Consider the following 25,999-nt stretch of genomic DNA (forward strand, 5'->3'; position numbering starts at 1 on the left):
TGTAGTTAGATACACAATAAAACTGTGAAGGCATTGTGTTTAAATAGTAGCTAGAGGGATAAAGAGGTTGATCTCTCATAATTATTGATAATTAACTGTTTTGCATATTAGAGAGAGAGTTGAATCTGAATTTATGGTATAATCTTGCATAAGATTGTTATTGTTTCTGTTTTATGCATGAATGAGCACTAATCAGTGATCCTCTAACTAATTATTTGTCTCTTCCGCTAGTTTTAAATGAGTTTTGAAATTTGACAATACTAGCTAACTTTGTTAATTGGTAGTTTGTTATTACCATTTCTTCCATCATCACATCAATTGAATATTAGCTGGCAATTCGTTTGGTTCGTTTATTTTCGTGTCGTGAACTTTCGTGTTTTGCGTCACGAATGACTAATTCAAACTCGAACCGTTAAAAATTCGTTTTATTTTGTGTTCGTGTACCTTTATTTCGTGCGTTTCGTGTTTTGTGTAATTTAAAATTAATAATAAAAATATAGAGAAATAAAATATATATTTAAATTTTAAATTTTTATTAGTCCACTCTTAAGTCAATAAGTCATAAAGATTTAAGTGCAGTCAAGTCTTATGAAATATAAATTTGAATCTATTTTCTGTAAATATTATATGTAAAATATTATTGTATGATATATGTATTCATATAATTTTGATAAATTTATTTATTTTGTGCACTTTCGTTTCGTGTCGTGTACCTAACTGTAAACCCAAAACCGACACTAAATTTATTTGTGTACTTTCATTTCCGTGTACTTTTATGTTAGTGTACCAAAAATATCAAATCAAAACCGTTATTTTCGTGTCTGTACGAAATTAGGGGCTCTAATCTTCGGCGTAGACTCCAATCACTCAGCAGTTTTAGATTCGACTTAGTTCTATTTATGAGGGAAGACACCAGATATGCTTACTTTGATTTAAAAAAAATAGGGGCAAGTAACAGGTCCGAACGGAACTATATCAAACCGAATTGAACCGGAAACAAAAGAAATGTAAACCGAAATATGAATATTCTAAGAACCGAACCAGACCCGTTTCAATGAAAAAACCGAACTACAACCGAATTGTAAATTTCAATTCGAACCAAAATAATCGAAATTTCATTTATTTCATATTTATTCATTTTTGCATATTAATATTTATTCTAAATATTTAAATTTTAACTAATTTTGATTATTTATTAAGTATAACTTAGTTTATTTTTTTATTAGTGTTAAATCATTTTGCATTTGACGATTTTCAAAACTTTAATCAAACATATTTTCATAAAATAATCGAAAGCTCATATATATTCAGACAAATGAATAATATAGTATAACACAACATCTTTCTTGAAATATATATTATAATACTTATATAAGAAAAAATTATAATATTAAATATTAAATATATTCAGCTCAGTTTGATTTTTACGATTTTAGAATATTAAAAGCCGGACCGAATTGAAAAACGAAATTTTTAAAAAAAACGAACCAGAACTAGTTAACACTCGAACTGAAACCAAAATTTCGATTTGATTTGACTCGATTTTTGGTTTTGAATATGATTTCGAAATTATACTGGTTCCCATTTCACTTCAGCTAATTATACTCAGCGAAGTACACAATAACATGATTATCATGAGCTCATAACAAACTTTTATAGTTTTATGTAGGGCTGTCAAACGGATAATTCGGATACGCATATACCTATATCTGTATCCGCATCCGCAATCATCAGATTCGAATACGGATAATATTCACTTTATTTCGGATACGAATAATATCCGCTTATTTTCAGATACGAATGCGGATATTTCGGACGAATATCGGATTATTTGAAAAAAATTTTGTTGCCCCTACCATTTTACCAATGATTATAGAATATTTTCTACGATTAAATACAAATAATATATTTATATATGTATAAAGTATGTGTACAATTATATAAAATTTGTATAAATGTATTATTTAATACATTTACACACACTATAAACTAAAAAAATAGTTTTTAAATTAAATATAATTATATATTTATATAATTTAAATATCATATATGTATTTAGTTTCGGATTCGAATATACCGAATTCGGATACGGATAATATCCATTTTTTTTCAGATACGGATAATATCCGCTTTTTCTCGGATACGGATGCGGATTTTTCGGACGAATATCAGATTTTTCAATTTTTTTTGACAGCTCTAATTTTATGAATACGTGCCTGTATTGCTATATGTTACTGGCCGATAAAGTTTGCGAATCAGAACCCTAAATTATGCTCGTGTGAAGTACGGGTCCAAATTAAAGTAAAAATATCAAATACTATATTAAAAACTCTTTAAAGGAATATTTTTGAGATTAAAAAAAATCATCACGGAAACTTAGCACATTAAAGCGGTTTATATATAATTACTCATTAATACACGAGACATAGACTTTTTTAATCACTATATAAAGATTATTACTTTGAATAGTAATAATTTAAAGAATTCTACTGTATTAAATTTATTAAATACTATACAAAGTGAATTGTAATAAATATTATTCAATTAGACATGGTCATAAATTCAAGTTAAATCATAGAAGATATATTATAAATAAATATTGTATACTTACATAATGGTAGGTAATCAAATCGTGGTAAAATTAATTAATTTAAATTATATAAAATTCTTTTTGAATAATACGTAGTAGTGTGGAATCAAACTCTGGGTTAATGAGATTAATAAATATAAGTACTAAATTTGATATTTTAAGTATTTTGGTACTATTATATTTCATTCAAAAGATATCTTGTTTAGTAACAAAGAATAAGTATAGAAAACAAAGTATAATTATAGATATCAGTTCGTGTTAGTATTTGAATGGACACTAATTATTAGAACACAAAGTCAACAAAGTCTGCGGAGACTATAAGTGTTTATGATTATTTGTTGAGTACCAAATTTTGGTATTTTCAGTAATTTAGATACTTTGATACCATTATGGGCCTGTTTGGAAGCGCACTTATAAGTCACTTATGGCTTATAAGCCCGGAACAGCTTATCGACGAGTGTTTGTTGACCCAACTTATAAGTTGAATTTACAACTTATAAGCTGATAAGTTGAATGTTAGTAACGACGTACTTTTTCTCAACTTATTTTGATTTTTGGCTGATTTGTTAACCTCAGTTTTAAAATATATATTTTTAAATGTTAATCTAACTTAAAATTCAAGAATTTAGATAATTTTATTTAATAATTATTTATTTTAGCTCATTTAAGAATTTTTTTATTTTGACTTACAAGTAAAATTATCCAAACACTTATTTAACTTATAAGTATTTTTTTACTTATCACTTATAATTCACTTATTCATTTTAAGTCGTAAGTTACTTATTTTCAGATTTCTCAAACGGTCACTATGTATTATTTAAAGGGTGTTTTACTTATTATTAAAAAGTATAGAAAAGAAAGCGTAAATAAAATATAAGTAAATTCATGTTAGTATTTAGATGGATACTAGCTATTATTAGCACACAAATTCTACCGAGATTATATGTCAATTAGTGTTATTAGTTATGATTTAATAATATAAATTTTAAAAATAATTGTATAATTAGCTAATGAGTACCAAAATTTGGGATTTCGGTACTTTTGATAATTTTATGTTCCAATAAAATATGATTCACTTGTTAATAAAAAGTATACATATAGAACAAGATTTACGGAAAATAGATATCAATTTGAGTTAGTAATTGAATGGACGCTAACTATTTGAAAATAAAGTCTAAACATAATAGAAGTTAATTTTAAAAATAGTTTGATAATTATCCAAGTAAGTATCATAAAATATGATTTCGATTATTAATAACGAGTATAAATATACTATTGCTTAATGTTTATAATTATTTCTTTCAATATAATTTGTTTAATATTACTTAATTATTGATAATAAGTTGTTTTTGAAATTAAATAATTATATGGGAAGACGAGTAATAGGATGAATTGAAAACAAAATTTACAATGAATATAAGTCACTTCTTTTAATAGTTGAGATTTAATATTATAAAATTTGAAAAATAGTTATATAATTTTTGAATGAGTATCAAAATTTGATATTTTGATACTGTAACAAAATATTGTTTCGATTATTAATAAAAATTATCGATTGACGGTAATTGTTAAGTAACCGTAACTTTAAAATATTAATGTGTCATTAAAAATAAACCGATCTTTGTTTTCATGTTAGATTAACCCGTTTATTTAAAAATTTAATAGGTTATCCCAACAGGATCGTTAAGTAGTGTGCTAACATCAGAGATGTTCAAAAAACCCGAAACCCGAAACCCGATTCGATCTGATCCGGAAAAGAGCCCGAAAAACCCGATCCTGAAAAAAGCCCGACCCGGTTCGGTTCTGCCCGGCCCGCGGGCCTTAATCGAGCCTCTTTTTTTTCTCGAAAAGCCCTGATAAAAGCCTTGATCTAAAAAAACCCGAATCTAAAAAAGCCCGGATAAAATCCCGGTTTGACCAGGATAAAAATCTAGGCTTTTTGAAAAACCCGATTAAAAAACCAATTTTTTTATATAAAATTTTAAATATATAGTACTTTTTATGATTTTTAAAATATTATATTATAATATTATAAACAATTAAGGTTTATATGATTATTTACATATTATATTAAAAAATAATTATTTATTTCAGTGTCTAAACTACTATATCTGATATATCAAAATATTATTTTCTCCGGTATTTAAACTACCCATAATTCGAGTTATAAGATATTAAAATATTTTTTAATATATAAATAAAAAGTCCGGATAAAGTTCGGTTCGGCCCAATCCGGCGCGGCCCGCGGACCTTAAACGGGCCTTATATTTCTTAGGAAGCCCGACCCGACCAAATTTTTAGAAAAGCTTGACTCAATCCGTTTTCAAAAATAACCGGACTTTTTAAAGTCCGAATAAAACCTGACCCGATTAATTTTTTTGTGCATATCTGGTGACATAGACCAAGTTCCAAATTTGCAAAATTTTTTTAATCATATAGGGCGTTGAGTCCTTTTGAGAGTGTTGGGCCAAAAGTAAGTATAAATTAACAGCATCCTGGTCCGTTCTAGGAGCAAGTCCAAAGTCCAAACAGGTATCAAATATCATGCAGTCACACTCTTAATGTCAAATGCATCCATGGGCTCATACGAATAGGCCAGTACTTTAATGTGGCCCATCAACGGGCTGGAAACTGGCTATAAGAAACTTAAGCCTGAATGAAGATACCGAGGCCCAATCCTCTAAAGTTTCTTTTGCGGGCTTATAACTCATTATCATTACTAGTTGATAACCCGTACTTAAATTTATTTAAATAATTTTTAAAAATCATAATAGTATAAATGTAATGCCAAAATTTCTAATTTTTACTCAAAAAATTTAATCCAAACTATTGAGTACAATATTTGTGTTATGATTATAATAAAAAAATATTTATTATACGATTTCAAAAATTTTATTATTTCATTAAAATATACTATTAAATCATATGGGAAATAGGAATACTAAGTTGAAACTAATATAAAAATTACAATTAAAAAACGGGTAAAATAATACATATAATATTATAAGTTATAGAGAAGTAAAAAAAGAATAAAAATTATACATTTATAGTTATAATGAAATTTAAAAAGGGTGAAATCAAAAATTGATGAAACCAAACACGTATAATATATTGAATTAGCAATAAATAAGGGAACTAAGAACACAAATGTTAAAGTCAAAATGGGGAAACAAAATAAAACCAAACTTAATAGGTAAAAGGGTAATGAAAAAAAAATAAAACTAAACTTAATAGAATCAATGCAGAAGTATAAGAATACAGAAATAAAACCAAATTTAACAGAATTATAATACATATAAAGTATAACATGAATAGATGGGGTAATTAAAAGTTTAGTAGAATTAAAAAATATAAAAAATTAGAATTATAAAATATACATGAATGAATAAGTGAAATCAAAAATTGGTGGTACCAAAAATTGGTGAAATCAAATTGTATATTGATCATTTTAATATATGGATCATAGTCAAATTGTATGTTGATCATTTTGATATATGGATCAGATCAGTTCAACGTCAAAAAAATAAAGTTAAACAAAATCAAACATATCAAATATTTCTATTCGTAAAAAACCGTGAGAAATGAAAAAAAAATTCTTATAATTTTTGAAAACATGCATATATCAATTTTAAGTACCATGAAATAAGGAATAATTTGGCTTACGAGGTTACGGCATCAATGACACCGTGTTATCGTTCAAAACATTAAGTGATTGATATTTTCTCAAAGCCAATTCAATCAAATTATCGAGAACATTAATAGCAATGTCAGCACTATCAGCATCAACATCAAAATAAACAAAATCTTGAAGGTATTTTTGATTCAATGTTCTAGTATTTATAGTTCTGTTGGAAGAGTTCAATGTAATAATATACAAGTAAAACTTGGTCAGTCTATATTCTGCACAGCAGCTGCACAAACTTGGAAATGGTAAAACAAACAAGAACTTGTTATATACTTGGATTTAATCTGTTGGTAACGATTGTATAACTCATGGCACTCGTTCCAGTACTCTCTGCAATGCTTTCTTTATACCTTCTTGATCAAGTACTGTAGTCATTTGTATTTCTTGCACCTGCAAGATACCAGGGTAGTGTTAAGTAACCAGCAAGTACTGTAGTCATGTAGTAGAGGAAGACCCGAACATGATCTTATACTCTTTAACGCTCCCCCTCAATCCATGTTATGTAACCAGCTCATCTAAAACCTTAAGGTAGTAGAGGAAGGTACGAACATGATCTTATACTCTTTAACGGGTAGAATGATGAATTTTTACCTGTCGCCCTGCTCGAGCAAGAAGAGTAAATTGTTCACCGATAGAAGGAGCCTGCTGTCAAAGAAGAGTTAAATTTTGCACTGAAATTTTAAGTAGCACATTTAACAATTTGATAGTGACTATGTTGCTAAACACTTACATTCGATAGCCAGAGCTGCAGATCTTGTGAAACCACCCGTTTCTCAAATCCTTGCCTAGTGATTCGCACATCACTTATACTGGACCGCGTAAGCACAAAACAGACATCAGATTACATGCAGACGGTTCAGAAATTTGCAGCAAATCACATATTGCAAAAGATACAAGGATGCAATTTTTAAGGTTTCTTAGTTGAGTTCCAAACTGAAAGGAAGAGTAAACCTTTTTTATGCACAAAAGTTCAGATAAATTTTTAATGTTTTATTCTTGAATCAAATAAGACACTGTAGAATACTAGAGGAAATGCTAATCGTACCCATCTTCCTGTAGCAGCTCTTCTATTATTGTTTCAAGACCCTGAAGAGGCTCAATATCATAGCTCTCGTCATCACCTGAAGAATCAGATCCAGCTGAGCCGTCCTGTGAAGCGTAGCAATGATCAATAACAGGACTAACTAACAATAGGAACATATAGAAGTATCAATAACAACAGAAGAACTAGGATCACTTTACGCACCTTAGGAATCACTTTGTCCAAAGTTTCTAACAATGGATCTTCCTCTAATTGTTTAATAGACAATGTGATTCTTGACTTTGAGCTGCAATATGGTATAATTTAGAACCGAAATTATATGTGATGAACTACTATATTCAAGAACTATCCTTACATAACGATACAAAAAATGTACTCCACAAACTATTGGAACATAAATATAGCTCAACTGAGAAAGCAGCACAATCCATGTGCATGTTTTACAGTGAATGCTAACACCTGCCACAAAGGCAAAGAAATCGACATAGCTGCAACTTCCCTAACATCGATGATTATCTAAACAATTCAGATACTAATAAACATTTTTTATTGATAAGTTTAAGAAGGGAATACTTTTGTATTCTGATTGATAGGGGCTTTATGCACCTACAGTTGCAGACTTATAAACTGAACAAATGATGTGGATCAATCCTATTCTACAAAAATTTACAGCACTTTGTCCAATTTAATGCACACAATTCGTTTGCTTCCACTGTAATTGGTTAGTGCATATCGTACTGTAAATCCATGTCACCAGAAGAGCAAGAAAATATAAAGAGATTTGCGGTTAATTTAGCTACTGTTAACATTGTGACAGGCCGATGTACTAAGTTATTTAGAAATGTATTACCTATCTATTTTAATAACTTTTGCTCGCACTTCATCTCCCTCATGTAAGATATCTCTTACGTCTTGAACCAAATCCCATGATACCTCCGAGACATGTACCAGACCAGTGAGGTGATAAAGGCCTGAATATTGTTTCATTCAGAACTTAGTAAAGTGACTAGAATAACATAATGTTTTTCAATCTGAAATATAATCACTTAGGGAAAATGGGATAAAGAGGGATAAAGAGGGAGGAAGTACCATCTGGGAAACGTAAGTGTAGAAATGCACCATAATCCTCAATAGAACCTACCCTTGCATCAAATATATCCCCAACAGAAACCTTTCGGGAGTATTTCACCCAGGCGGCCTCTTTCTCAGATAAAATCAGTTTTTTACTTGTTTCATCTGCCTTGATTACCTGAGAAAAGCAATTATGGAGATATTTAACTGTTTAAGAAGACTTAACTGGCATCGAACATGTACCAATAAGAAAACAGTGAGTATTTTCGGTAAGCAACAAGGGGCAACAAATGATACCGAAACAGGCCAGTAAATCAGCAAAAGGAGATCCTAAAACAAATTCTGCTAATGATTTCTACAAGTAAATTTCCCCTCTAACTTCCACAACTAAACCATCAGGTATTTGCATCAGAGAAAATTCATTTTGTTTTTCTGCTTATTAAAATTTGCAACATCTGGAACAAGTCATTATGCATCTTTGCCAGTTCAGTCAATTCCTTCTTTTCTAATTCAACTTCTTCAGCAAATAAATCATAAAACAATGAACAAAAAAACCATAAGAAAACGTCACTACAGATATATTAAGGCATTTCAAAAGATCGTAACATTGTAACATACCTTAACAGAAATAAGAGAACCTGTCAAAGCCCTTGCAATTTCTTGAATGCTCTTGTTTGGTTCTGCGTTGAGAACAGAATCACATAAGAATCAACATAGAACAAGTACATGACCACCGTGTCCAAAGGAACGTATCCTACTACAATAGAAACATTCTGTTACATACTCATATCAAGGGCTGTGCATTCACTATTACTTCCCCTACCTAGCACTAGTTAGATATCAGTTCTTTCATTTTTCTTTTCAAGTTTCATACTTGCATCCAGTGTTTTCCATAGAAATATAGCAAAGTAGTATCTTTCTTTTTTCAAGCACATTGGTTTTTTGATGTTACAGAATTAGTCTTGAGATCACGTAGTATAGAAACGGAACTACAAATTCATGGTAGAAAGGAGACAAGCACCTTTACATGAATGAGATGGGCTCAACTGCGGAAAAGGAAGGAACCCCAAGAGAGATTGAAAGCGGACTAACAAACCTCCACCATTGAAGTTCTCAATCCTTCCTTCATGAATAAGTCCTTTTTCGATATAAGTCTTTGCTGCCTTCCAATCAGCAGATCCCTACTTCTTTGCAGAAGCAAAGTATGCAGTTACATAACATTATCAGTTTGTTGAACTAACAAAAAATCATGCTTCACTGTTTTATTTTTATCATTTTTCCCAGTAAGCACATTCATGCTTGCAATCAACAAATGTGGCCTGAGTAATATGTTGGATTTTTGAAAAAGTAAAAAATAAAATAGGATTTAAATTTCGTACCAAATCATACAGATATAAGCCCAAGTACGAGAATATAAGTCAATTCATGTCAGTCTCAAATGAAACTTCCGTTCAATGTCATTCAATCGTATAAAAACCCAAGTACGAGAATTTGAAAAAATAACCCAATTCTTGTCATTTGAAATATATTTCATGTTTAGAATGTCTACTTTGACTAATTTCTTACAGACTAAAAAACTAACGTTCAAGAAATTTAAATACTCACGCATGCGTTTATCAAGACTATTTTATCAAGCTACATAAAATCTAAGTAAAAACAAGAAAACACACCCGAGAAGGAGCAGGACTAGGGGCAGGGGAATCAGCAACAGTGGAAGAAGACTGGTTGATGGAAGCATTGATACGCTTAACTGAATACGATTTTCGACAAAAAACAGAAGGCGGGTTGGTGACAGTGTGCAGTAGAGCAGAGGTGGTGTTAATGTTATCATGAGAATGAAAATTAAGAGAGGAGGCTGAACCAAGTGCTGCTGTGAAGATTGGCATTGTTATAATTTTTGAACAGGAGAATCAAGAAGCTGTTAATGGATATTATTATTGAGTGAATATGCTTGTGGCCTGTTTTTTTGTTTGGATATTACTTTGCCTATGTGTACTTCTCATCTCCACATGTCATACTTTGTTTTAGAATGCAGAAACTGAACTGCCATTTGTACCCTTCTGTTCTGTCATCAACTGATAATTCTCCCTGCAACCTGAAGAAGATTTAACCGAACGCCCACCGGAGGAGAATTTATGATTATGTCTCCTGAGTCAGATTCTGTCGCTTAATTGCGGTTTATCTTGGTTCACGTGGTTTGCAGGCTATTGCGTGAGCCCGTAGGGTTTATCCAGTGCGCACCCGAAGGGTAGCGGCCGCGGGTTACCTACGATAAAAAAAAATTTAACCGAACGAATTTTCGGTACACGAGCTTGAACTCGAATTCAGTATAATCGAGTTAAGTCGAGTTGAATTTTTTACTATTAAGTATTTTCCATTTAGAGTTTGCCAAACTAAAAGTTATATTATTACGCAACTCAAATATATTAACATTTATTTGCGTCAAAAATCATGCGTGTTTTGACCCTTTTAAGCTGATTATCAGGACAATACGTAAATTACATATATTTATCACCTATAACTTATAAGTTACTTTCAAACGAGTCCATGGTTGAATCGCTTAGTTAACACAACATGTGGTGCACATGTACTTGTCATATGCACTTATGCAGGAATCTAGAACAAGGAAAAGTCTACCCAATTGACATAAAATCTAAAAGTCTGCTAAGAGCATAGATAGCACATTAGATATTTTTTTAAAATTGGGTTTTTTATTTAAATTACAATTTTGAAACGTAACATTTGCAACCTATAACCAACTTCGTGCAACATCTGCTGTAATCTCATACTCAGCTTTTACCGTATTCTTGAAAATAAGTTTGAAAATACGAGTCTTTTTAATAAATTCGTGTTTTTTCACAAATTTTCCGAATTAATATATCAAAAGTTAATATACTACGTTAGCAAAGTGGGTAGAAAACATTATTTGAAAATGACAATAATGGCTGTTGCGCGTCAAAAGTAGCATGTAGATGTAGTTGCATCTCATAATGACAATCAATTGCCAGCCTTTGCATTTCACTTCTTGTTTCCTCCTATTATTATTCCTCTCCTAGATTTTTTTTCTTCTTCAAAATGGATTCAAGTGATGATGAAGGAGAAGAGTATCTCTTCAAAGTAGTGATCATCGGAGACTCTGCAGTTGGAAAATCAAATCTTCTGTCTCGTTACTCTCGTAACGAGTTTAACTTGCATTCCAAGACCACAATAGGAGTAGAGTTTCAGACGCAGACCATGGAATTTGATGGTAAAGAAGTTAAGGCACAGATTTGGGATACTGCAGGCCAAGAACGCTTTCGCGCTGTCACCTCTGCTTATTATCGTGGCACTCTTGGCGCGCTCGTTGTTTATGATATCACTCGTCGTACCACTTTTGATAGTGTTACCCGATGGTTACAAGAACTTAAAAGTAACTCCTTTCTTTGAACATATATTTTTACTTCTTGGTACAATTTTAAGTTATTACTCGTCCTAAATTCTTGCGATGTTTGTAGACGAGCTTACTTGGATCATATATCGTTAACCTGTAGTAATGTTAATAGTTGTCTACATTTAATCTGAAGTTGTACAAATTTATGATCACATTCCTGCAAAATATTTATTTAAGATGCTACAGCAAGTTATTTGCCTGTTTTGTGCGCGTATTTGTTATGTTTTTAGTTTGTTTGGAGATCTCACATTTGGGATTTTTGACTATGATCCAGCTCATTCTGATACAACTGTGGCAAAAATGTTGGTCGGAAACAAGAAGGATTTAGCCAACATCAGGAATGTTAGTGTGGAAGAAGGAGCTAAACTTGCAGAGGAAGAAGGGCTGTTCTTTACAGAAACATCTGCACTTGATTCAACCAATGTGAACAAGGCGTTCGAGTTTGTCATAGGAGAGATCTATAACAATGTTAGGCGCAAAGCCTTGAATTCGGATTCATACAAAACAGATTTGTCTGCCAATGGCAGGGTCAGCCTCGTAAATAACATAGCTGATGAATCAAAAAAAACTTCATGCTGTTTGAGATGATCCAGGTTCTCTCTCATTTCTGCTGGTATCTGCATATTTTTGTACACATTAGTTTTTATTTTTTGAATACAAGGGGAGAGGGAATGAGAATTCAAAATTGTGACCGCGTCAGGCTGTCAGGGACGGGGATGAGTTTTTACCAATAGATCCGAGTAGCGATGATGAGCAAATGCAGCCAGGTCACATTGTACTACAAATTGACCATTGTCATTCATATATACATTGTGTTTTTAAATTAAGTTCTGTGCATTTTCTTGTATGAAACACAAACCAGATAAAGCCTCATACCAGTACAGGTACATTGTCTCAGCTTGCACAATCTTATAAAATGTTAATGAAAGATCTGATTACATATTTTATTTTTTTATCATGATTAGTTTAGTGTTACTAGTTGATTTTGAGGCGATCGCTACATTTAGGGAAACAAACAAGGGAACAAACATGTGAACAGAGTGTTAAAGTCTGGGAATGATTCAGTTGCAGCATTTGTTTAGCTGTATGCATGTGTATAACCAGTTCAGAAGCAGAAAAACTGAAATCATGTGTAACCTATACAGAGGTAAAGTCTACTAGTACATCTTAGTTGGCAGAAAAGCCAAAAAAAATGTACATCTGTTACAACACATGTTCAAAAAAGTTCAATTACAGATATCTAGCTCATTAAAAGTTCTTCAATAAGAAGTTACATGTGTTCAAGTACAGATCTCCAAATGTACACTTCCAAGAATCTCGAAAACTCATTTTCGTGTCCTTTTGTCTCCTGCCACATCTTCCTCTTCATACTATGACCTCTCCCTTCAGCCTCTCACATTCCATCTGTTTGAAGAACGAGTTTTCATGCATTATCGCAATGGTGTAATGCAGCAGCATATCACGATGTATCAAGCCTAAAGGCGTTGTTTTCATCAAATTCCAGTCCGATTATAGTAAATTCACATTCTGCACAACTTTCTCGCATAGTGTTTATCAAATGAATGCCTCAAATAAGGTAAACTGAGCGCTTTCAGGAAGGAAAACAATGCAATTGCACATGTAGCTAGTGATGAATTCTTCATCTGGGACCGGGTTGATTACAAGTGTGCCACTACATTCTAGACAAGCAAAAACACCTTGGGATAGTAGTGAATGCTAGCAAGTAGGTGCAGGACTAGGAAGCCAGTAACTTACGCAATTTCTAGTACGAACAAATAATTATTCGACTCAAACTGTCAAGTCTTACGAACCGAACACGAATATCATTTTGTGAAACCGGAACCGCCCGGAACCGTCAAGTTTTATGTTTTAACAAATGATTACATGAAATGCATGTACAGAGCTAATCAGTCTAATTTAGTTGCATTATGAAACAGACCGAGGTACATTTGGAAGTTGTTAAAGTTTCATCAAAACGACTGTAATATTATAAAATATGGGCTCAATTTTGTTTGCTTAAAATATAGTCACAAATTTAGCTTAGGATAATTGTGAATGTGATGGCCAAGTCCACCAGAGGTTGCACGATTAGTTTGACTCTATTAATAATTCAAATTAAAAATAAAAATCTAGAAGAGAAGTCCAAACTTATAAAAAAAGACAAAATTGCACTATTCATACCTCAGTTACTTTGTTTTTGCAGTTTAGTGGCTCAAACAAAAAACTGCCAATTGCTTGGCTAATTTTTTTTTTAAAACCAATTAAAGGGCTTGTGTCAACTTCCGTCTAATTAAACTAACGCCGTTTGGTTTATTTTTAGAAACCACTGGAAAAGGGTGTTTAAGTAAATTATCTTCTATTACAATATCTTTTTATCATTTCTCTTCCTTCATCCCCAATTCCCTCCAAAATTATAATCGTATTGTACAACCATACCAAAATTCAAGTGAGGAGTAAGATCAATGGTTTGATATCGAAGGCTGAAGGAAGATGCAGATGCTTATAAACCCAGAGAAAGCCCCGTTTATATAGGTACATCTTTGCCTAAACTTGTATTTACATTACTCTATTTAATTTTGGGGATAATGTGAAAGATGTTGTTATTGTTTACATGCATGTTAATTTATTGTATTTCCCTTTCAATCGAACTGCTAATGTTATGTCTAAATAATGCTTTGTTACTTGAAAGTTAGGGTGTACAATTAGGTTTAAAATTCATTTGTTGATTGGAATGATGTTGGTTTGTTTCTGCTCTGTACTTGCAATTTACTCTAATGTTGAATTTAGAGGAATTTTGATAAAATTGCAGATGTCGATTATTTTACGATTAAATTGGTACATGGTGGAGAGATGCAGTATAATCCTAAGAATTATGTAAATGGGCGTGTGGATTATATTGACCACTGTAATGCTGATCAAATGAGTCTTATGAATTAATTTCCATGCTGAAAGAAGTAGATGAGGTTGGAGGATTTCATAACTTTTGGTATAGGTTGCCCAATACTGCAATGGAGTCGGGGTGTTTTGAGTTGGAGAGTGATTATGATGTAGTGGTCATGTGTGAACAGCTAGTAAATAGGAGCCTTGAATTAGATAGGTATATAGAGGTTTTTGCAGAAGTCATTCCCCCTATTTCTACCTCTCAAATTGAAAAAAACATAGAGGTTCAGACTGATGAAAATATAGGAATGTTTGATGTATCCATATTTGATGAAAACTACTATGACGGTACACAGTTTGAGGATGTTGTAATTAGAGCTGAGGAAGAATTTAGAGAAGCTTTTGCCTCTGAACTGAATGAAGAAGATGAGAGTTCTGAGGGTTCTGATGAGGAATACGAGGGTGATGGTGATGGGAGTGATGTTAGTGAAGAGAGCTTCCACTCTGACCATTCAAATAAGGATGAGAGTGATGATGACCTATTGTTTGATACAAACATTGATGATGATGAGAATAGTACAAGGAGATTTGATGTTGATACTGAGATGGGGAATGAGAGTGATCATTCCAATATATATGCTGGTTCTGATGAGGAGAGAATGACAGCCAACAGCACAGATGAGGATGAAACTAATTATCCTGTTTTTAATGAGGATGCAGACATGATCAATCCTGTCTTCCAACTGAGAATGTGTTTCAGAAGTTCAAGAATTTTTAGAGATGCAGTTAAAAAACAGGCAATTCTTGATAGGAGACCCTTAAATTTTGGCAAGAAGGTACAGTATGTGTGTGAGCCTCCATGCCAATGGAAGATATATGCATCTCCACTGCATAAAGGCTCTGCAACTTATCAGATAAAGACTTATGTGAGGAAGCACAGTTGTATGCCAACCTTCTATCAGAAGCAAATAAACTCCAAGTGGCTAGCAGATTACTATGAAACAGAGATTAGAATGAATCCTAGTTAGCCAATTAGTGCATTCCATAAAAAATTGTGAATGATTTGAAGTGTCAAGTAAGTAAACATGCAGTTTACAGAGCAAAGGTGGGGCTTTGAAGAAGATAAATGGCACACATGAATAGCAGTATGCAGACCTTTGGAAGTATGGTCATGAATTGAAAAAGGTCCTTCCTGAGAGCACTGTTAAGATTTTAACATAAAACCCTGAACCTGATCAAATTAGTGGCAGATTCTTAAGGTTTTACTTGTGTTTAGGACCACTAAAAAAGGCTTTCAAAAACCACTGCGGAAAAATTGTTGGACTTGATGGATGCCACCTGAAAGGACCCTTTGGTGGCATTCTTTTGTCAGCTGTTGGTGTGGATCCAAATGATGGTATGTATCCAGTTGCATGGGCAATTGTTGAAAGTGAGACATCTGATTCATGGACTTGGTTCCTACAGTTTTTATGCCATGACCTGCAAATTCTTGTGGATAAGGAATGGACTTTTATATCTGACAGATAAAAGGTATAATGTACTACATTATTGCATGACTGTTTTATTATTGCACTATTTCCTACATTCATGACTGTTTTATATGCATTTGTTGTAGGGCTTAATAAATGCATTAGAAGCCATTGTGCCTCAAGCAGAGCACAGGTTTTGTGTAATGCACTTGTTCCAGAATATGCATAAGGAGTATAAAGGCCTTGCTTTGAGGCATTTACTATGGAAAGCTGTTAGGGCCACTACGAGGTCTTCTGCACAGCCGAATTGTTACAAAGGCATTGCTGATTCATGTTAAAAACAGAGATGTATTGAACTGTAAATAAAGAAAAAGTGTTTAGGTCATAAGGAAGAATGGGTGTGGGTGGGTGTGTGGTTCAGTTAAATAAAGGAAAATAGAGAAGTTAGAATAATGTAAGAACACAAATACCCTCACAGCATTAACTCCGTTTGAGTCCTGTGCCCACGAGCCCTTTAATTGGTTTAAAAAGATTTTTTTAGCCAAGCAATTGCATATTTTTTGTTTGAGCCACTAAAGTGCAAAAACAAAATAACCGAGATATGAATAATGCAATTTTGTCTTTTTTAATGCTTTTCTATAAACTGATTGTATTGTCTTTGCTCAGAGAGTTTATGTCTGTCTCCAAAATATAATATCTATACTATCTATGGGTTATTTATAAATATTTTATAATTTTTTGTTTTCCTTCAAAAAGTTATATATTTATTTTTTATTATAATTTAATTTAATTTACTTTTATAATTGAACAGACATATATATAATTTTATTAAAATGTGAATATAATGTAATTTTATGTTTTCGTAATTTTTAAATTAACAGGCTTTGTAGTTTTTTCTTAGCATTACTGTTATACCGTAGACAATAATTTTAGTGAAATTAATTTTTTTTTAAACTTATTTAAAACTATATTTTTGCAAAATATTAACTTCTATAAATCTAAATATCTACAATATTTGTCTAGTGAAATTTGTAACTAAAATTCAAAATCGTCTTAAAAGTTTTTTTTAATAACATGTTTATGTGGTTTATTTTAATAACATGTTTATGTGGCAATTATTATTTTATCAAGTGTAGCAAAATTTATTTTTACATGTTTATATTTATCATTTTCTCTTATTTATATCTTTTAAAATTATATTGTATAAAATATATTTTTTCTTTTTTACAACTATGTTCTTGCAAAATATTAACAATAAATCTAAATATCTACTTTTTTGTATAACTTTACAGTATATATATTAATTTATTTTTAATTTTTTAGCATAAATATTGGGAATATATGTGTAGTAAAATTTGTAACTATAAATTTAAAGTCATCCTAAAAGTTCTTTTTGATAACATGTCTGATTTTTATTTTATCAAAAAATAGTGTGATGAAAATTATTTTTACATGTTTGTTATTATATTTTCTCTAATTTATATCTTTTAAAATATATTGTATAAAATTTATTTTTAAACATGCCAAGTAATTTATAATATATTTTCAAGTTTTTTTATATTTATTTTATATAAACATGTTATATTTTTTTTGTCATGTTACTTTGATTATTTACATCTTAATATTTTTCTTTGAAATTTATATCTATTTATGTGTTATATAATTTAAATTATATTAATATTTTGATATTATTATATAATTTTAACTTAAATTAATTACTCTTTATTATCAATACTTACATATTTTAAATGTTTTAAAAATAATTAAATTTTATTGTAAAAATTACTTTTTACCCTATATATGCCTCGGGAGGAAGGGTGTGCTTTTTAGATAATTTTAGCATGTATGAAATGACCATAAGGACCATTTTAATTACCTTACATCAAGTCACCTTAAAAGTTTTTTTCATAACATGTGTAATTATTATTTTACCATGTATTGAAAATTATTATTATTCGGGCATCGAGAAAACAAATTTCACCGAATGGTTAGAAACAAACAGGAGGAATGAGGATGCCCGCGGTCTAACTTATGCAGAATTTCCGCAGCACTGGTTTGGAATTCCAAGGAAAAATTGTGGACCAAGCGGAAAAAAGGGAACGCAGTTGGTAGAATCTACTTTGCCCACCCGTCAAGTGGAGAACGCTTCTATATGCGCATGCTCCTTAATTTTGTAAAAGGGAGCACATCATTTGAGTGCATAAGAACAGTAGATGGAGTTACATATCCCACTTTTAAGGCTGCATGTTATGCATTAGGATTATTGGATGATGACAAAGAATGGGTAGATTGTCTACCTGAGGCTTCTGTTTAGGCAACAGGCAATGAGCTACGCAATCTATTAGTCACAATGCTCGTATTTTGCCAGGTTTCTAACGTGCCAGAACTTTGAAAAACTCATTCAGAAATACTCTCAGAAGACATGCACTTACAACGGAAAAGGTTTCAGGCCCTAACCTACACCTAACAAAAGAACAAACTGAGTCTTATGCATTAGCTGAAATTGAAAGTCTCATGCAAAAATTAGGCAGGAGCCTCCGAGACATAGATGGGATGCCGCAGCCCGATGCATTATTCACACAGGATCTAGCAAATAGATTGTTAAACGAGGAATTGGATTATGATCGAGCTGCTTTAAAGATTTACATGAGAAATCACTCAATGCTTTAAATCATTTCCAAAAAAGTGCCAATGATGCAATTCTTCACTCTGTTGAGCATGATGAAGGAAAACTCTTCTTCGTTAGTGGTAATGGTGGAACCGGGAAAACATTCTTATGGGATACAATCGCTTCTAAACTAAGATCAAAATCGCTAATAGTCCTTCTTGTTGCCACTTCGGGGTTAATATAACTACTTGTGTATATTTTTTATTTTTATTATATTTAAAGTGTAATAAAGGTTTAAATAATTAAATCAAATGTGTGTAATGGTTTTGGCAGCAGTTATTGATTTTTATTTAACTATTTGTGATCTGTTGATATGTGGGATTGAATTGTGTGATTTATTAGTGAGTTATACGATTTTATCTCGCTTGTAAAACTGATTTTAATGCAGTTTTAATTTCATAAATATTTGAATTGTTTCTAAAATTGGTTTTATAATTTTATAATGCTAATAATTATTTTTAGGACTTTATAAAATTGAGAAATCAATATTCTATTTATTAATTATTTTTAAATGATTTTCTTAGTATAAGTATTGGTAAAATCCATATTTAATTCAAGAAATATTCAAAAATCATGAAACTTATATTTTTTTAAGTCCGTCTTATTCTGAAATTTTAAAATTATTTTAGAATTTTTCAGGATTCGTATCACTCGCACGTCGTTTCGTTATTCGTCAAAAAGCGGGTACAAAGTGCACCTTAAAAGTTATTTTAAAAATTTCGAAATTTATGTTTTTGTAAACTCTGGGATATTAATGACCTTTTGAAATTATTTTTGAAATTTTCTGAAATTACTTTTCGTACAACCAGGTTCGTTAATTTTAATTTCGGGACAAACCGAGTCATGAAACCCTTGTATACATATCCTATATTATACGTGTTGATTTTTTAAAGCAGGGGACACGTGTGTTTTGGCTGGTGCGGCAGCTGTCAAACAAAAGAATAAAACAACCCCACCCCCTTTTTCTTTCACCCTTGTGCTCGGCTGTTTCTTCTTCCATCTCGGTCTCTCTCGCGTTTCTTCGCGATTTTTCTGCTCCATTTGCTCCTACTCTTCCCTGTTCTTTTGTCCCTGTTGCTTCATAGCTCGATTGCCGTCGCCGTGAAATTATTCCGGTGAGCTTGGAGGTCCTGTTGCTTATATGTATGTATATATCTATATATATATATATATATAGATGTGTATGTGCATGTGTGTGTGTGCGTTGTGGCTGTGTGTGCGTGTGTGTTTGAACAGTGGTGTGAGTTGGGGCGGCGCGTGGCCGCATGCCTCCTTGTCCCTGTTCTGTGTTGCTGTTGGATTGTCCTTTTGGGCTGTCCTTTGGGTTGTTTTGGGCTTGCAGTTGGGCCGGATGTTTTTCGGGCCTTTTATGTTGGGCCTGTTTGTGCAGTTTAGTTTGGTGACTGGAAATTGAATTTTTATTTTTTGTACTGCAGGAAATTTTTGATTAATATTCCTGAAATAAAGTTTTGCTGCGGTAAAAATAATGTTAATCGGCGTAATTTATTTGGGAACCCGTATTATATCGGGCGCCAATAAATTGTGCCACCGTTGACGATGAACTTCGGTGAGTCAACGGTGGACGGTGATGACAATGTTCTGAGTCCTAAACCTTATAAATAAATAAAATGATTCGTATAAAATGTTTTCGAAAATAAATTGTACGTGAATATAGAATTGGTATGGAATGAAAATGTGGATTGTTGAGAATTGTTGACGTCGATTATAATCGACGGGTAGTCTTATAAATAAAGAAGTTGCTGCCAAAATTTTCTAAAAAATATATTTGTAAACGTACATAATTATGTTCTACGTGTTACCCCTATTTATGTTCGAGAGATGTGATTACATGATTATGTGTATAATAATAATACGAGTCGGGTTGTCGGATTTGGGTTATTAGGATTTGAGGATATCAAGCATGTCGGTATAACTAATTAGGGTACTCTGTATTTGTAGATTCCAGTCGAGTTTTCTCAGGATCGAAGTCAGCGTGAAAGCTACTTAGGGTTTTGTAAAGCGTTGCAAGGCAAGTACCCCTGACCATTCTTTTATGGTTCAGTGCATATGAATAGCTAAATGTTTTATTCTTGTAAATGGCCAGAAACGTTTTAAGTTACGTATCCCCTGTAGTTATAAATTACTGTTTTTAAATTGTTTTAGGGAAAAGTAACTTCGGACGGTACCTATCTCAAATGAAATGATTTTGCGAACTGGATTTTATATGTGTGCTGGTTAAATAAATGGTTTTGGAAATGAGAAAGGTACAAGTGTTTTGAAAACTGGATAAAACGGTCAGATATGGGATACATTGGGGCCAGAGTAGGCCTATTGAGGTGGCGTAAGAGGCTAATTCGGTTGCGCGCACTATAAAACCGATTAGTCTAGCAGGTCAGAGACCTAGCTAGTCTCTGAGTTCCGGAACAGGTAAATGGGATGACAGTTAGAGCCGTCTGGTGTTGATAGCCTGATCAGTTGTCTTCACATATCCGCTATGTATCTGATTGGGATTTATGATTTATATAAGAGCATAAGTAGTTGATACAGCGGTTTTATAAAAATGATTAGCATGCTAAAATTGGACTCTGGTATTTATACAGCACACTACTATGTTGTTTTAATAAAGCATGCTAGTTAGTGATATCCAGTTATCTCTGATTTTCATTATGAAATATTGATATCATGGTTACAGTTCTGTTCCTATTATTGTTACATTCCAGTTTTTATTCTGTTATTCATATCTTGGTACTGCTGAGCGATTATGCTCACCCTTGCAAACTGTTATGTATATTTCGCATATGCCTAGAAGATCAGTCAGACCGACCCATGTTCCCGTCCCTACTGGACCCGGCTCCTCTGAGGTAGTTTGTATCAGGCCATGAGGTCTGAGGAGTTATTGAATAGAGTTAGGCTCTGTTTGGGATTGCTGTTAAAAATTGTTGTGCTGTTAGAAAAAGTGATGTTGTAAAAATCATATGACTGTTTGGTAATTTTTTTGATACGTATATATGTTGATGCAAAAAATTAAAAATAATGATGCTTTTGGTAAGGTTTGATGGTGAAATCAGCATCTGCTTCCCGCAACAGCTGAAAAGCAGCTTTTTCTAAAAGTATGGGGGGACTTGCTTTCTCTAACAGCAGCTTTTAAGCCAAAAACACTTTTCCAAAAAACAGCTTTTAAATTTTACCAAACAGTTTTTTAAATGCTTTTCAGCAAAAAGCTGCTGTTGCTGTCTGCAACAGCAATACCAAACATACCCTTAGAGTGTGTTAGATATTGAATAAAGAGTTTGTAGTATTGAGAACCTGAATTATACTTGAACTTGGATCGGATCTTGGTTTGGGGTCAAGTTAGTATATTTTAATAATAATTATGTTGTTTATATTTTTGGTAATGGTGTTTAGTGACGTCAACTCCTGACCCCGGGGTTGAGGCCGTCACAGTTAGTATCAGATCTACAGGTTTAAGTCCCTGATTCAGGTTAGGGATTGTGTCGAGTAGATGATAATGTGAGTCTTTAAGTATGAGTCAGCAACTCATATAGAGGAGCAAACCTTTAGAGTCAGTCGAGGGTTCCGACGGCGTTACCCTGACATCTATTAAATGTTTTGATAGAATTGCCCTGACCTGGTTGTGTCTTGCCTGTATATTTATTATGTTTGCAGTGGCCTATTGCAATTTCGAGTTCTCATCTCGGGAGAATCCTTCTGATTCAGATAGCTCAGATTCTGAGAGACCCCCTGATTCTGTTGCTGAGGAGACCCCTATGCCTCCTCCACCAGTCCCTTCCTTTGTGCCTCGAGACATCCCTGGATCTGGTCCTCGTCCCCTTTGGGTGCGCAGGTCTGTGTCTGCTGTCAGGGATTTCCCTCCCGGCTGCGGTCCCAGTTCTTCCATGATGAGACCTCCGGTACCTCCGGTACCTCAGGTGGCCCTAGTGGTACTTCTTCACTGATCCCTTACAATGTCCATAGGGCAGTGAATACTTCATTTATCAGATATCAGAGTCCGGAGTTTGCTGCTCAGTTGGACCAGGTATCTATTGCACCATTTCAGGGTATTTCTGCCCCTTCCCCTGAGGTGTGAGCCCGTGTGAGAGCATTGACCCAGATGGCTGTAGAGAGGGCTAGATCTGTTGACCGTTTCATTAGTTCAGAGTTCAGAGCAGTGCAATATCAGGACCTAGTGAACTGGCTAGTGTTTGAGCTAGGTTCCATTGGTGGCAGTGGTAGTGGCTAGACGGAGTTGCAGCAGAGGGATGCAGAGCTCAGAGTTGACCTCTAGGAGTTCTGTAGTTGTTTACTTTGTATATGTAAATTATATTGTGATAGTTTGTAGTAGGCGAGGCTGCTATGACAGCCAATTTTGGTGTGTATTCAGATGGTTCTTTTCAGTTGGATTTTCAGTTGTACTAGTTGGATTCTGTTGGTTACTGTATTTCAACTACTTTATCTTATTATTCAGTTTTTATATATTGTGCGTTGCTATTATTGTTGTTATTATTATTGTTATTTCTGTTGCTGCATTTTTAGACTATAATCATTCACTCAGGATGGATCCAATTAAACTGGGGATGAGAATATTGTCTTTGTGGCAATACCATCCTGATGCATAAATATAAACTGCTGGAGCAATCCATTTTTTTATATATGACTGTTATGTTTCAGGAAATGCCACCAAAGAGAAATTCTCAGCCCAATAACGGATCTGCTGGGGATCCTTCCATGAGTGACTTGATGAACTTGTTGCGTCAGCAGACTGTACAGCTGGCCTAACAGCAACAACAATTCCAGCAGCAGCAGTAACAATTGCAACAGCAACAACAATAACAACAACAGCTCATACAGCAACAACAACAGCAAATCCAACATCAGCAACTACAAATCCAACAACAGCATGAGATGAGAGGGGAAAATCAAGGTGTTAGTTTTAAGTCTTTTCAAGCAGTGAAGCCCCCAGAGTTTAAAAGAGAAGTAGATCCTGTTGCTGCCAGGATATGGTTAAAGGAAATGGAAAAAGCGTTTGCGCTCACCAAGGTGAGTGAGGATTTAAAGACTGATTATGCTAGTTATTTTCTGAGGAATGATTCGAATTATTGGTGGAAATCTACGCGAGCCCTAGAAGGAGAAGGTCCAGTTCCCTGGGCCAGATTTATAGAATTATTTTTGGAAAAATACTTTCCGGACTGTCTCCAAAGTCAAATGGAGATGGAATTTTTGGAATTGAAACAAGGAGATAGGAGTGTCACGGAATATGAAGCGAAGTTTACGGAGTTGGCCCGTATAGCACCGGAATATGTGAGTTCAGAAGCTCAACGAGTGAAGCAGTTTCAACAAGGGTTGAAGCCAGAAATAAGGAGTGGGGTTGTAGCCTTACAACTCAAGACATATACTTCGGTAGTCCAGGCTGCCCTAGTGATAGAGAGTGATCAGAAGTTAGCTGCAAAGGAGCAGGGTGAGAAGAAGAGGAAATTTGAAAATGGACCCGCTAAGTCAGAATCAGGAATGGCAAGTCGGAATTTCCAGCATTGGTTTGGCAAAAATAAGAATAAGAAGTTTAAAAGGCAGAACTTTTCCCAAGCTAAACCCGGTACTACTTCAGTTAACTCTGCCCCGACGAGGATGAGCAAGCCAGTGGTTGAGTGTAAGACATATGGGAAGAGGCACAGTGGACAGTGCTGAGAGAACATTAATTGTTTTAAGTGTGGACAGAAAGGTCACTATTCCACAGAGTGTAAGTCTGAGATTCAAGGAGTTACATGTTTTAATTACGGCAAAATGGGACACATAGCTAGGAATTGCAAGTCAGTGACTCAAGGTAATGTCGGAAGGAGTGTGTCTCAAGGACCAGCAACCAGTACTGCTAGAGCTAGTATTTTTAAGATGACCCAGAAGTCTCCAGTTCATAATTCCGATGTGGTTGCAGGTACGCTTACTCTTAATTCCGTACCTGTTAACGTTTTGTTTGATTCGGGAGTGTCCAAATCTTTTATATCTGTGAATTGTGTGAATAAAATGCAATTGATGTTAGAAGACCTAGACGAACCTCTAATCATAGAAGTGGCTAATAAAGATAAAGTACCTGTAAAACAATTTTGTCCTAGTTGTTCCCTAGAGATTTCAGGGTATATGTTCCCTGTTGACTTAATACCCTTCGAGTTGGGAGACTTTGATGTTATTCTAGGCATGGATTGGTTATCTTTACATAAGACGAATATAGATTGTAAGAAAAAGAGAGTTGCTATGTACACCCCAGATAATAAAAGGATCAGCTACCAAGGACAGAGACAAGATAGGAAGTTCCTTTCAGTGATGCAAGCAAAAAGATTGATGCAGCAAGGATGTGAGGTGTACTTGGATCATGTGGTAGATACGAAGAAAGAGACCCCTATCTTGGATGAGATCCCTATAGTAAGAGAATTCCCTGACGTTTTCCCAGAAGAGTTACCAGGATTGCCACCTGATCGAGAGATAGAGTTTTCCATTGATTTGATACCTGGAGCTGAACCAATTTCTAAGGCTCCATACAGGATGGCCCCGATGGATATGAAAGAATTGGCTAAGCAACTTCAGGTTTTATTGGAAAAGGGAGTTATTCGACCCAGTGTTTCCCCGTGGGGTGCTCCAGTGCTATTTGTGAAGAAAAAGGATGGAAGCATGAGATTGTGCATTGATTATAGAGAGCTGAACAAGTTGACAATAAAGAATAAGTATCCTTTGCCATGAATTGATGATTTGTTTGATCAGCTTAAGGGAGCATGTTACTTCTCAAAGATTGACTTAAGATCTGGCTACCACCAACTGAAAATAAAGCCTAAAGATATCCCCAAGACTGCATTCAGAACAAGGTATGGCCATTACGAGTTTTTAGTGATGTCGTTTGGATTGACGAATGCGCTAGCGGCTTTCATGGATTTGATGAATAGGGTATACAAGGAGTATTTAGATAAATTTGTTATTGTATTTATTGATTACATCCTCATATATTCGAAGAATCCAGAAGATCACGCAGTGCATCTGCAGATTGCCCTTCAGAAATTAAGAGAAAAGTGATTGTATGCGAAGTTTTCTAAGTGTGAGTTTTGGATGACGGAAGTACAGTTTCTTGGACATGTGGTGAGTAAGGAAGATATCAAAGTAGACCCGGTAAAGATCGAAGCCGTA

General features: G+C 33.6%; 2 protein-coding genes across 3 annotated transcripts; one reads left to right on the forward strand and one right to left on the reverse strand.

Moving 5' to 3' along the window:
- Window positions 1-6,384: 6,384 nt before the first annotated feature.
- Window positions 6,385-10,401, reverse strand: LOC141678907 (uncharacterized). 2 transcript variants are annotated; one of them, XM_074485329.1, is made up of 10 exons: window positions 10,059-10,401; window positions 9,410-9,569; window positions 9,007-9,068; window positions 8,407-8,566; window positions 8,168-8,288; window positions 7,522-7,603; window positions 7,321-7,424; window positions 7,006-7,084; window positions 6,867-6,920; window positions 6,385-6,665 (listed from the first exon to the last, which is right to left on the reverse strand). In XM_074485329.1, the coding sequence occupies exons 1-10, from the start codon at window positions 10,272-10,274 to the stop codon at window positions 6,582-6,584; spliced, it is 1,122 nt and encodes a 373-aa protein (XP_074341430.1). In that variant the 5' UTR covers window positions 10,275-10,401; the 3' UTR covers window positions 6,385-6,581. The 2 variants fall into 2 exon arrangements, with proteins under 2 accessions (XP_074341430.1, XP_074341431.1); XM_074485330.1 differs by having other exon boundaries at window positions 6,867-6,917; window positions 10,059-10,395.
- A 961-nt stretch (window positions 10,402-11,362) lies between these two features.
- LOC141678881 (ras-related protein RABA5e-like) lies at window positions 11,363-12,645 on the forward strand. The gene is made up of 2 exons (XM_074485303.1): window positions 11,363-11,797; window positions 12,093-12,645. Exons 1-2 carry the CDS (start codon window positions 11,464-11,466, stop codon window positions 12,404-12,406), a joined length of 648 nt encoding a protein of 215 aa, XP_074341404.1. The 5' UTR covers window positions 11,363-11,463; the 3' UTR covers window positions 12,407-12,645.
- The last annotated feature ends 13,354 nt before the right edge of the window (window positions 12,646-25,999 follow it).

The sequence above is a fragment of the Apium graveolens genome, chromosome 8, assembly GCF_009905375.1.
Source record: "Apium graveolens cultivar Ventura chromosome 8, ASM990537v1, whole genome shotgun sequence".
Classification (NCBI taxonomy): domain Eukaryota; kingdom Viridiplantae; phylum Streptophyta; class Magnoliopsida; order Apiales; family Apiaceae; genus Apium; species Apium graveolens.